Here is a 13,077-nt window from a genome sequence, read left to right as displayed (position 1 = left end):
ACTGCATGTCTGCACTCCAGGGCACAGGTTGGCTGTCTATGTTCTACGCCTTATGGACTGGCTGTTTGTGGTACACAGGATGGCCTGGTGTCTGTCCACCACATGGCACAGATTGTCTGTGTGTTGCATGGCATGGACTGGCTGACTGTGTGCTGCATGACCCAAAGCGTCTGTGCTCTACTCTACAGATGGGCTTCCTATGTTCCACAGCATGCATCAAACAAAATACTGTGTCAGTGTTACCCCAGGCTCACACTGAATCCGGTGCGGGTCCGGTGCGGCTTCCGCATGTAATCCATATCATTAAAATCATTGTTGTAGTCTCACATTAGCCCAGCGCGGTGCGAGTCCGGTTGCGGGAGCCGTACGGCACTACGGAAAGAATCCGCAAGAAGTCTAAGTTTTCCAGACGCCAGAGAGGGTCTGCGTCAAGCTGAATGAAACATGATGAGCTATACAGGAAATGAATTGCCGGGTGGCATGAAGATCCGTTGTTTTTTAAAATAAAATCAGTGAACAAACTGATGTAACTTGACTCTTCTTTGACAGCACAGTCGCACTAGTAGTAAATGTAAACATTACATCACACCCGGTGACACGAAGTCGCATTTTGAGAACAAGGAATGACGGGAGACTCATCCTTGAAGTGGAAAGTCATCCCATTTTATATGACACATCCCATACTGTTATAAGAACAATTAAAGAAAAGAAAAAAGTAATGTTATTAAAAATAATAAACATTAGAGGAATAAAGCTCTCGCAAAAGTCCAGACAAGAACTTGAACCCACGCGAGCCAGCCGCAGCCTCTATCTGGAGCTGATGTGAGTGGCAGCTTGCGGAAAATCCGCACCGTATCCGGACTGCAACCGTACCGGAGCCAATGTGAGCAAGGCGTAAAGTTAGAGTCAACTGGAGAGGCTACAAGGTGACATACAGAGCACAGACAGCCAGCCTTTGTCATGAAGCACAGGCCAAGCAGCCTAATTTGGTGACAGGCGCACATGTGTGCACATGTCAACAAAGCCTCAGAGGCAGGTTTCCAGAGTGTCAGGCACATTTTAATGCAATAAACAATCACAGTAATCACTATTTAATGTAACCGTCTGAACCAGCATATACATTTATATCTATATTAACTGTCCCATCACATCTGATGTCAGATTAAAGCCGTTTGTCATAATGGAAAGTTAACCTGACGGCAGCTGGAAGTTTGATGCACATCTTACAATTAAACAATAAACAGCCTTAACATCTGATACTGAGTATATATCTGGTTCTCTCATTTCATTTAATTCAAAGAAAAGAGGGAGAGAAAAGACAAAGAAAAAAGAGACAAAATAAATGTATGTCACTCAGGATTTACCCGTGATTTCCCATATTTCTCTGTTTTAGTCTTTATTTTTAACCTGATCTAAAACGATGGAGTACATTATTGTAAGGAGGATGAGGTGGAGACACAGGGAGAGTATACAGTATATCACCAGAGTTCTGCTATTTGGCGATGACAAACCAGGAGTGCAGGTGGATCAAAAGTATTCTGAATGGATAAGCCAGCTGTGTAACTGTCTCTTCATTTTGTACTCCTATTAATGACAAAGGAACAGATTACATCTGTCCCGGGAGCTGTCCCACACGGTGACGCGCTTCGTGTCCTCCGATGCACCCCACTGTCCATTCTCCTGCTGCAGGGACAGTGGCTCTGACCGTCTCCGCTACCAGGTCTTTCCAGCACACTGTTTCTGGGGTGCTGGGGATCACTCAGACCAATCAGATGCTGCGCCTCAGCCGCAGGGCATTTAAAGGCGAGGAGAGGCGCTCATTTGATTGGTGAAGACAGCGCTTGGCTGTGTTAAACCATAGACATAATAAAGAGTAGACGCTGCATCCAATGGTACTGCCTATAGACGCTGACGAGCCGTGGGGCCGCCATCTTGGTCTGGTCAGCCGCTCCACTCAGTGTAATCTGTTTAGCTGGCGCACTGAAGTGTCGGCGCATATCATAACTCGCTGAATACTTAACTGATTTCTAAGCGGTCTTTTTTCCTACAAACGTCCTACATGTAGGAATGATACTTGACATATAGTTTGGAATATTTAAATATTCATAGTGAGCTTAACAGTCGTAAAATAATCTGATAAGTGAAATACGTGTTGTATGATTGGTATTTTCTAAAACACTCACAGTATACAAATAAAAAAATATGAATTCTGACAACTATATATATATATATATATATATATATATATATATATATATATATATATAAATAAATATATATATATACATATATATATATATATATATATATATATATATATATATATATATATATATATATATATATCAGTGGCGAACCGTGAGTACTACAGCTGGGCCTTCACCTCAGCCCTCACAGCCCAGAAAAGAAATCGTCGCGGAAAAAAAGTAGTTAATAAAAAACATTTTCATTGAATAAGTAAAATAAAAATAAAAAATAGGCTTTACATAAAACAATGACTGACATTATTAAGTGAGTTTATAAAACTTACTAAAATAACCTAAAATGATGAAGAAAATATCTTTAGTTTTTATCTTTGTCAATCTGTGTCATACATAAACTCGTTACTTTTACCCATCGAGAGTAGGCTACTGGCAGGCTGCCAACACTCCTGAATATGGAGGGAGTCTCCCATTTTTTAAACCTCTTCTCTGGCTGTGCTCGTGGCTTGTGATTTCTCCTGATTGTCCCCCCACTTAAAGTACGCTCCTGTGATCGCTGATACTTTTTGAAAGTGAATCAAGTCCCGTACTTGGGCGTTATATCGAAAACTCAAAAACCATCCACCCCCTCCCTCTAAGTTGGTTTGATCCAAAGACGCTGCAGGAGACCTCAGAGACAGAGACAGATAACTGTGCTGCACTTGTTGATGAAGAGTTTATCAGAGCCTTAGCTGTTTTCTATCTTTCTTTTTTGGTGTTGAAATGTCGTGAGTTAAACTAACGTAGCTCTGCTCTTACGCAGCATCCTCTTCAATCAGGAGAGTCTAGAGCAGCGTGAATCATAAAGTGAGAAGACTGACTCTGGAATAGTGAAACGTGTGTTGTTGTGAAGTTCTGTCTGTCTTCGGTGTGTGATGCACATACGAGCTGCGTGTGTACGCGACAGCACTCTCTCTTTAAAACAGGGGAGAGTTCAGGTGGAGGAGACTGACTGAGCCAGAGAAAGAGAGGAATAATTCAAACCACAATGTCCCTTACAGTGCCCGTGATAGATGAAGTATTAAGACATATCCACTCGCACGAGCACGACCAGATGAAATTTTTACTCGCACACGCTGAAAAAGATGCTAACAAGCTAGCCACAACTTTGTTCTTGTCTTCTGCCATTCCTCTCACCGCTCTCACCGCTCTGACCACTGTTCGGACTTCACGAAGGCCTATGCTCTTCTGTTTTTGTCCCGCCCCCAAAAACATCAAATCGTGATTGGTCAATTTTCCTGTCTCTCTCCAAACCAAAACACACAGCTTGGCCTTCGTGAAGTCCCAACCACTTAACGAGCCAGCAAACTGGGCTCTGACAGAGATATCATGTTTCAAGACAGTAAGCCTTTCATTGCTGAAGTGAACTTTCAGTACACTTAATTTTAAAACTTACATGATGTATTAAATGTATTTTATTCAACTAAATGAGAAATTATATATAGAGAGATATATGATACGTATATTTTTTGGTCCAGATTTTTTTAAGGCCTTCTCTGAAGGCCTAGAAGTCCCTGAAGGTTCCCCACTGATATATATATATACACATGTGTGTGTGTGTGTGTGTGTGTGTGTGTGTGTGTGTGTGTCTTCAAACTCCTGCTCTTCAGCTCAGTATTTTCAGAGTTAATTCCCCTCTCTGATGTATTAAAATGTATGTATATACATAAATAAATATAGATATTGATATGAAGATAAATTGATGGATATAGTTATACACACACGTCTATACACACATGACAGAGAAGTAGAAACAGATTGTGTGCTACTCAGCTATTTTAATATGTTCAAAAATGAACACAAGATACAACACAATTCACAGAAGATGTATCAATTTTTTTTTTTTATCAATTTAATATCAGACGTCGAAAGTATGGATGGTACTCTTTCTCCCCTCATCCCTACTTCCTTTCCTTCCTTCCTTTTCTTCCTTCATCTACCTCTTTCCTTCCTTACTCCCTCTACCTCTTTTATTTCCTTCCACCCTTAATTTCCTCCCTTCTGTCCTCCTTTCAACTTTCTTTTATACCCTTCCTCCTCTTATCCCTATTCCCTTTTCTCCTATGTTTTCGGATGGCCATGGCATCCAACATAAGTGCAACACAGCTATATTTAGCCTGGTCTTCTAGGCATCTTCTCTCCAACATATCCAACATCATCTTGTTAAGGCCAGGCTTGTCATCCACTGAACACAGCCACCTGTAAAAAATAAAGAAGTAGCTATTTAATGTATTTGCAACATTTATTTCCCAAAAATTCTTTGGACAATATTAAGACTACCTTTGTAATGTATGTGGATGAGGGAGGGGGAACCGTCGGGTCTCTCTGAGATATCTGTATGCCTTTGGACCATGCAAATGTAGTGTTAGGGCAAACTCTCTGAAGCTCTTTGGGTACTCATGGCCCTGCTTTGCCATGAAGTCTATTTGATGATCTGAAATTGTATGAGAAAAAAGTAATAAATCCCTTTCATATAATAACTAAGGAGTTTGTTAAAGAGTGTAAGAATAAGATGTACATGAATATCCAAGTGCTAATTTCATCTTACCTGAGTAGAAATCAAGCTTCTCTTTAAGTTCCTCATTAATGAGTTTTTTTTCTCTCAAATCCCCCAAAAGACTCTTCACTGTTGTCTTTGCCCTGTTCTCCCTAGCCATGGCATTCTCCCTCTCTCGCTCCAGACTTTCCACTCTTGCCAAAGCTTCATTAAGTTTGGCCTTAAGAGCGGTGGGAGAAGCAGGCAAGGCATAGCTATGATCCTAGTAGAAGGAGGGATGAATATGGTTTGAGCAACATTTCACTTCACACACATCACTTTGACATTACTAGAGTATGGCCCACATTCTTTCTCATAGCCATCACCTGTCAAAACCATTGCCAGCACTGTGTGTGTGTGTGTGTGTGTGTGTGTGTGTGTGTGTGTGTGTGTGTGTGTGTGTGTGTGTGTGTGTGTGTGTGTGTGTGTGTGTGTTTTTAAGGAATGCATGCTCAACATTTCTTCAATTGTGTGTGTGGGTTTATTTGTGAGTGTGTTTAATATGAATGGCAGCAAATGAGGGATTTTACTATGTCTAGGACCATTTTGATATGTTGTTTAAAATAAAAATACTCACATCATTAGGCTGAGGTTGTGAGTGAGAAGCTGAAGCTTCTGGGTCATCCGGGGGGGCCACAGGCAGGCTCTCTTCAGCTCTTCTGGAGGCAGATGTAGTCCTGCCCTTTTCTGGCTAAAATGAAAAAGCATCATACTTGAAAAGAGTATATTGATATATTTTACATTTGTGAATGCTACTAGCCTTGTGATGATACACCTACTCTTTGGAGGTGAACCGTAAGGCTGAAGATGGAGGGGACAACACCGTGTCTGAGTCTGACAACCTGTCCTGTCCTGTCAAAATCACCCTGCTTAAAATGCTCGCTGCAAATCACGGATGTCTCACTGGCTGTGAACCCTTGCCTCCTCAATGCTACCTCCCACTTCTTCCTTATAAATTTGTCTTTGGGAAACCTTCAAAATGAAAATGAGAGACTTGAGAGAGTCAACACAAACACTTAACAAGCTTATTTTCTTCCTTCTAATTTCCATTTGTTCAGCAACACTCCTATTTAGATGTATATCTTTTGACAAAAACGAAGCTGCTACAGTTGTGAGTAAGCACGTTTTCCATATTATTCTACAGTCAGATGTTCTGTTGTCTGTGTTATTAAGTAAGTGGGGTGGGCATTAAACATGATAGGTATCTCACCTTTGTTGAGTGAAAGAATTACATGTGAACAATACAGCCTGTCACCTGTGTAAAATGTGCTGATTAATGGTATACCCCCAATATTTGTGGGTGAGCGCCGGTGGTTAACATAGCCTAGCCAACGTTAGCCAGCTAGCTAGCTTTGATTTAGCTGATAGGCATTAATACAGAAGAATTATATCCTGTCAACACAATACAACCAGCAATAATGTTGAATCTTACCTGTGAAAAGTTATCCCTCGAACCCTGTTCTCAACAGTCCGCCGATTTGCACATGAATATGCAGCGCAGTGCTCAGGCATCTTGATGTGTTCTACTGCTCCACTTACTGTTTACACCAAGGATGACCGGACCAAGATGGCTGCCGTATTTCTCGCACCCGAGCAGCCAATGCGGCGTCTACTCTTTATTATGTCTATGTGTTAAAACCACTCACGGCTTTTCTCCTCCCTCTCTGCCATTTGCGCGGAGGGAGGCGTGGCCACCAGTGGGGAACCTTCAGGGACTTCTAGGCCTTCAGACAAGGCCTTAAAAAATCTGGACCAAAAAAAAAAATATATATATATATAAATATATATATATATATATATATATATATATATATATATATATATATATATATATATATATATACTTTTTCATTTAGTTGAATAAAATACATTAAATACATCATGTAAGTTTTGAAATCAAGTGTACTGCAAAGTTCACTTCATCTCTATCAGAGCCTGGTTTGCTGGCTCATTAAGTGGTTAGGACCTCACGAAGGCCAGGCTATGGCTATGTCCGAAATGGCATACTAACATACTACTCATACTTAGTGTGAGGTCAAAAATAGTATGTAGTGCGTTCACATTAAATAGTATGAAAAGATTGTGTGCGCGAGAAATGCCCAGATGTATACTATATCGGTAAAAATTTTAAGTATGGGAGGTGGGCATACTAGTCACACTGACACGCCCCATAATTCATTGCGAGCCCCGTATTTATTAATGCAAACACAGAATGAGATGACAAGATGAGAAGCAACTAAAATGGACTTAGCTCTACAGGGAAACCTAAACGTAAGTACAAAGAAATAAAGTGCCTGAGGCGACGGGCAGATCGTCTTTGGTGTCTGCGAGCAGTAAACATTTTTTAATTTTTTGAAGAGAGATGAATTAGTCTTGAGACCGGTGTTAGCTAAAAATCATCCACTAGCGAACTTCCCGTTTTCAAAATAAAAGCACCCGTTTATCTCCTTTAAGTTCTTTAAAGCTTTTGTAAATTGGGCTCTTGTTTTGGAGCGGACTGGAAGTTTCTTAGATAGCATATTGGCGCTCTTAACAGAATAGAATAGAATAGAATAGAAAATACTTTATTTATCCCCGAGGGGAAATTCAGGAGTCACCGCAGCATTTAAGAAAACAAAAGTAAGAAAGGGTATAGAAAGTGCAAAAATGTCCATAAGAAGTTAGATGACTACATCCCGTCCACCACTCGTCCACCACTCTCCAGCCCAGCCAGTCTCCACCTCCACAGGGTCCAGGACTGAGCCTCCCAAGCAGTCTGTTCAGTCTCTGTCTCCTGGATCCTGTCTGCTCACAGCAGGTGAAGCTCCTCCAATGTGGCGCGGCGTCCGATGTCAGCTCCGTCAGCCACGTCCATGAACAGCATGATGCCACTGGATTAGCACAGCTAGCTCGTCCATCCCCCGGAGCTAGATCCCACGTTCCCAACAACAATGGATGGAAGGACAGGTCCACGTCGTCACCTCCCAGCTCTCATCCGAGAACCAGCACGTCGTCCTCACCTCCTCCTCCTCAGCTCGAGGGAAATCATCAAGCCCTACACTAGTTAGCATTGACATGCTACAGGCTGCCAACAGCTAATTTTGCATGTAAACAATGCAGCCATGGTTACATGTAGGATCTCCAGACAAACACAGGAGAAAAGTAGTAAAAAATACCGCCGAAGCCACAAAAAGTTTGGTGTCCGTGACCGACAATGAATCATACAAAGTGATGATTCACTCCAAATACAAAGATTACGAAAAAGAGACGAAAAAATTACAAGAAACGGACAAAGACGAGAGAGCTGCTGCAACAGGCAGCTACTTGGGTAGCGCCTAGCAACCGTTGTCCGAAATGTCGAAATTAAATTTGTATCCGTGCGCTTTGTGGCCCAAATGACCACATTTTGGTATTCTACGTGATGAATTTCTCGCATAAAATGTTCTTAAAACTTTCAAATATGGCGATCAGGAGAAATTACAATCCAGGAGAACAGCCAGGGAAGGGGTTTAAAAAATGGGAGACTCCCTCCAGATTCAGGAGTGTTGGCAGCCTGCCAGTACTCTCGATGGGTAAAAGTAACAAGTTTATTTATGACACAGATTGACAAAGATAGAAATTAAAGACATTTTCTTCATCATTTTAGGTTATTTTAAGAAGTTTTGTAAACTCACTTAATAATGTTAGTCATTGTTTTATGTAAAGCCTCTTTTTTATTTTTATTTTATTTATTCAATGAAAATGTTTTTTGTTGACTACTTTTTTCCGCGATGATTTCTTTTCTGGGCTGTGAGGGCTGAGGTGAAGGCCCAGCTGTAGTACTCACGGTTCACCACTGGTGGACGCCCTCCACTGCGCCTCTCTGTGCCTTGACTGTGCCTCTCTAGGCACTGTAGGAAACTTGCAAAGTGTGCTGGTCACACCCTGCCCTGCGCGGCGAAGGCCTGCGCAGGGCAGGTGCGCATGCTCTTGCGTCTGGTCTACGAAATTAGAGCCCTTAATGTTCAGCTGGCTCTCATATTCACTGTGTTCCCTCCTCACTCACAGTTACTAAAGGTCATCACAACATAAATTAATGTCTAATGGTACAATGCACTTTAATAGTTAAAGTAGTCCATGTATATATATTTTTAATAGAATTAAAACTTACTTAGAAGGTTTAGTAGTGAGAATGTTATCCTGCACATTCAAACTCAAAGAAAACTTCCCGCTGTAAACAGTGGCCTACAACATTCTTGGCCACGGTTTAATAAGAAAAAAATCTAGCTGGGAGATTTCTTTGACACACAGGGAGAACATGTAAACTCCTCAGAAAAAAGCACCCAGGAACCCTCTTGCTTAAAAAAACACCACTAACAACTGCACTGTTTGCAAGAATTATATCACTTACAATAATTATATCAATATGATGATCGTGTATCGATAATGAAACCTTTTCTGTTGAATTAGATAACAGCACGTGATTGATAAAGCAGCTGAATCTTGCTTCCAATAAGCTCTGTCAGCTGATGGTCAATAGTTGAAATTTCCAAAGCATTTAAGATTGGGGTCATTTACTCTGTGCCACATATAGTACAGTCTCTCTTCAAACATACCGTGAACCATTAGCAGTTCTTTATAAAAGCAAGGGTCATAAGCATTGACACGTTTGGAAGGAACATACATTCCAGCTGCCTTCACCCCCTGATGTGAATGAAGACTCAGTCCTTCTTTGGCCAGGCATATTCCTATGTAAACATCATCAACAGGAAGAAAAGCAATGGACTGAGACATTTTATAAATGACTGAAGCAGTGTAACCACTGAGAATGATACCTCCACCACTGCAATAGGGGGGGTATGCTGCTGGCTTGTACACGCAAACTGGGACAAAGTACTTGCTCCATGGTGCTCTGATGGGTGGATTGTTTACCATTGGATGGCCAACAAAGAGGTGCTTGCTTCCATCATTGCCTTCCAGACTTTGAAGATATGTCACAACATTGTTTGTGTTCACAAAGACGTCATCATCCCCATTTAACAGGAAGCGAGCTTTAGGGCAGTTTCTTTCCATCCATTCCAGGAAGAGCACCTGCTTCAAGGTGAGGTTTTGATGTGTGTCACTGAAGTGCCATTGAAGGATGTCTTTGTACTGACTATGCTCCAGCTCAAGAACCTTGTTCAGTCTTTCTTTCTCAAAATCAGAGCCCCTGGTTCCTGTGATAAAGACCCGTCTGATCCACACACCGTTCTGTTGCCTCTCATTAGCCCAAGTCTTGCGCAGCATTTCTCGGCGGACATGGTTACTGGGGGCGGACTTGATGACCAGAAGAAGGAAGACATCAGAGGATCGATCAGTTCCTCCACATTTGTCAGGAAGGTCCAGGAGCATGGGGAAATGTCTGCAGTGCCTGTAGTAGAGAAAGTCTTTCATAAAGCTAGGAAACAATTTGAAGCCTTTTACCCTTTCAACAGACTTGTTTTGTGTACAGTTGTACGAGGGGACGGCATGAGAGATGATTTGGCCAGGTGGTGGTTTGTGTCCCAGTTTTACACCAGGATAGAAAATTTTGCCAATTGAGTCTATGTAGAGATAAACAGCTATAAGGCAAACTCCCAGGAGGAACAAGGCCTTAAAAGTGGTGATGTATCTGCAGTGACAAAACAGAAAAGTTAACTTAGCAACTTTTCTCGGTCTTATGGTCAATACTTGAAAACTAGCAGTGAAGTACTGCGTCTTAAGTTACATAAACTATTTTTCCATCATTGATATCAAACTTATTTGACTGAAATAACAATGACTTGAACCATTATTAAGACATAACACAAGCAATAAATCAAGTTCAAACGGTGATAATTACCCCATAGTGGCAGCTCAAAATCAAATCCAGCTCTTGATAAATCCCTCTGGTTGCCAGCAGCCAGTCTTAGCACTTTAGCAGTCTCTTTAAGAGGTGCAACAGGCACACTACAGGTGTAACACAATATGCCTCTGACTAGGCAAAAAAAGCCCTCTTTCTTATTTAAATAGTTAAATGTACCTTAGAAAGGTAAAATTAAATGTTTGTGTAGCCATGCTAATGATAGTCTTTGCAGTGACTATACTAACAAATTCCATTTTTCAATATTAGATCCAGCTGTATTCTGCAAATAACACCACTCACAGTAATAACCACACCCTGAAACGTATTCTGAATTATTGTGCAAAGCTGGAACTTCTATGAGTAATTTGGCAGATTTCTCTTTGAGTGATCATTGTGCTAGTACCAAATTATTTAACTCCATTTGACAAAACAGATTTCCTTTGTGTCTTTCTGACAGTACAGTGGGTAGGCTAAGGAAGGAGATTAACATCAAAGCACTGGCCTTCTTTAGTCACTCTCAGCTTGATCATTTGGTCTACAGGGTATCTTCATCAGATTTTATGTTTGGTTTTTCAGCTTCTCCTTTAAACAAGAAAATAAGACCATGAGAGGGAGTTGAAGTGGAAAAACCTTGAAACCTACATATGAAGGCAAAAATCATCTGCCAATACAAACTCTTTTGGACAGAAAAGGCCCTCTCTTTTTCCACACATACTGGCACTTAAATAAATACATTAATGTGTTTGTTACTGAACTGGCCATTCTGACCCATAGAAGAAACACAGCATGCAAGACTTCTTGAGCCCAGAGAGGGGTCCTATTCCTTTATGTAGCTGAAGGATGGAGTTCCTCCAGTTTTTCCTATAGTACTTTGAGTCACTTTTCCTCTGTAAACTTTGGCTAAGTTTTATCCTATAACTGTTGTCGTGTAAATGGCACCTTAGACTGTGCCCTCCTTATAGTTATCATATACCATACATGACAAACACATGCATTATACCTGTGACATTATAACCATTTTTTTCTAATTCAGAGCAGTCCTTTTATGACATAAATGAAAACAATTAAGCCAAGATTTTAGTGGAGACTCTTTACTTGAATGTCACACTGTTAAATTCAGATCAACAGACACTGGTGTGAATTAACTGACTGTGTTTAATGCAGTCAGTAAATGGGATCACACAGCAGGATACCTTAACCTGAACTCAGTCTTGGCTTTTTTCATCATATTATCTTATGTACTAAAAGTACTTCAATACTTTCAGTTTCACCTGGTGCTTTTTCCATGAACACTGTAAAATGCAGTTGCTGTTCCAACATATTATTTTAAGTCAGGATGACAATCTGCATGGACCAGCTCTCTGTGCTCCACATGGCACAGACAGGCTATCCAGGCTCAATGGCGCATGAGACCATGCACTTAATGATTTTTACAGTGTGTTTAGTGTTTATGCTAATAAACAAGATGTGTTGATGGTATAGGGTTCAGACAGACAGACAAGACAGCAGGTCATTGTCATGGAGCATCAACAGCTGGTCCGTGCCATTTAGAGCACAGACTGTCTGTACCCTCTGTGCAGCATCTCTAAGAACAGCAGTGGCTTATATCCACCGTATTCCCTTCTCACTCACCGTTACAAAATACCATCACAATAAAAATTACTAACTGAACTTACACTTTACAGTCATCCTAACACATTATTTTGCTTTAACTACACTCAAGGTTACGGCCATGACATGAGTTGTCTAAAGCCAGTTCTTTCCAGCGTTAACATCTTAAATTAATAACCTAATTTACTTGGAAATTGTGAAGCAATCGGTTTCCTAGTTTGTTTTTGTCTGCAAAAGTTAGCAAATAACGTTTTACGGTGTACTGCTCAGGGGACTTTTCTGTGACTTGACCTAAACACAGGATCAGGTGAGGAGGACTCGACTTGGACTCAACTGTGTTTTTTTTTTTTTGTTTAAATGATGAGACACTTGTAACTCTTATAGCCACACATAAAAAAGCCTCAAATGTCCCTTTCAAGTTTCCTGTAAGCAACTTTCAGTCTGGGTTAATTTTTCTGGCCCCTGCGGACAAATGATATTACTTGTCTTTTTATTCTTTTATTCCAGTCACCTCTTGTAAATTCAAGAGGGAATATCAGCTTTGACAGGTTATTTGCAGACAGTTTTACCCACAGAAAACAGGATGCCCAGAGCGCAGGCTTAATGCCACGTTAACGCAATATAAACATACATTACATCCATCCAACCATTTTCTGTACTGTTTGTCCGATTCAGGGTTGAAGGTGGCTGAAGCCTATCCCATCTGTCTTAGGGCAAGATATATATATTTTCACTCATAAATGTAAAAGCCTTTCTGCAGGTTTCATTTATTCAATTTAACAAGTCTGTGCATGCTGTCATTCTGATTGCTCAATGGCAGCCAAACATGCAGACAAAAGAGTAAGAAAATAAAACACAAAATCATGTTT

General features: G+C 40.8%; 1 protein-coding gene and 1 pseudogene across 1 annotated transcript; both read right to left on the bottom strand.

The window, feature by feature from the left end:
• Positions 1–328: 328 nt before the first annotated feature.
• LOC141787381 (uncharacterized) lies at positions 329–6,798 on the bottom strand. The gene is made up of 7 exons (XM_074665672.1): positions 6,792–6,798; positions 6,209–6,237; positions 5,354–5,467; positions 4,789–4,999; positions 4,521–4,674; positions 4,270–4,439; positions 329–372 (listed from the first exon to the last, which is right to left on the bottom strand). Exons 1-7 carry the CDS (start codon positions 6,796–6,798, stop codon positions 329–331), a joined length of 729 nt encoding a protein of 242 aa, XP_074521773.1.
• Positions 6,799–9,267: 2,469 nt separating this feature from the next.
• Positions 9,268–10,167, bottom strand: LOC141787380 (N-acetyllactosaminide beta-1,3-N-acetylglucosaminyltransferase 3 pseudogene; annotated as a pseudogene).
• Between the last annotated feature and the right edge of the window lie 2,910 nt (positions 10,168–13,077).

Source organism: Halichoeres trimaculatus, unplaced genomic scaffold, assembly GCF_033239565.1.
Source record: "Halichoeres trimaculatus isolate MK-OKI-2021-1 unplaced genomic scaffold, fHalTri1.1 fHalTri1_scaffold_3, whole genome shotgun sequence".
Classification (NCBI taxonomy): domain Eukaryota; kingdom Metazoa; phylum Chordata; class Actinopteri; order Labriformes; family Labridae; genus Halichoeres; species Halichoeres trimaculatus.
This window is presented reverse-complemented; position numbering and strand designations above follow the sequence as displayed.

What these genes read in the sequence shown, in the direction of transcription:
- LOC141787381 (XM_074665672.1), bottom strand. An exon ending in CACAACCTCAGCCTAATGAT is followed by an intron (nt 5,000 to 5,353) that starts GTGAGTATTTTT and finishes TCCTTCTACTAG; the next exon opens with GATCATAGCTATGCCTTGCC. An exon ending in GAAGCTTGATTTCTACTCAG is followed by an intron (nt 4,675 to 4,788) that starts GTAAGATGAAAT and finishes ATACAATTTCAG; the next exon opens with ATCATCAAATAGACTTCATG.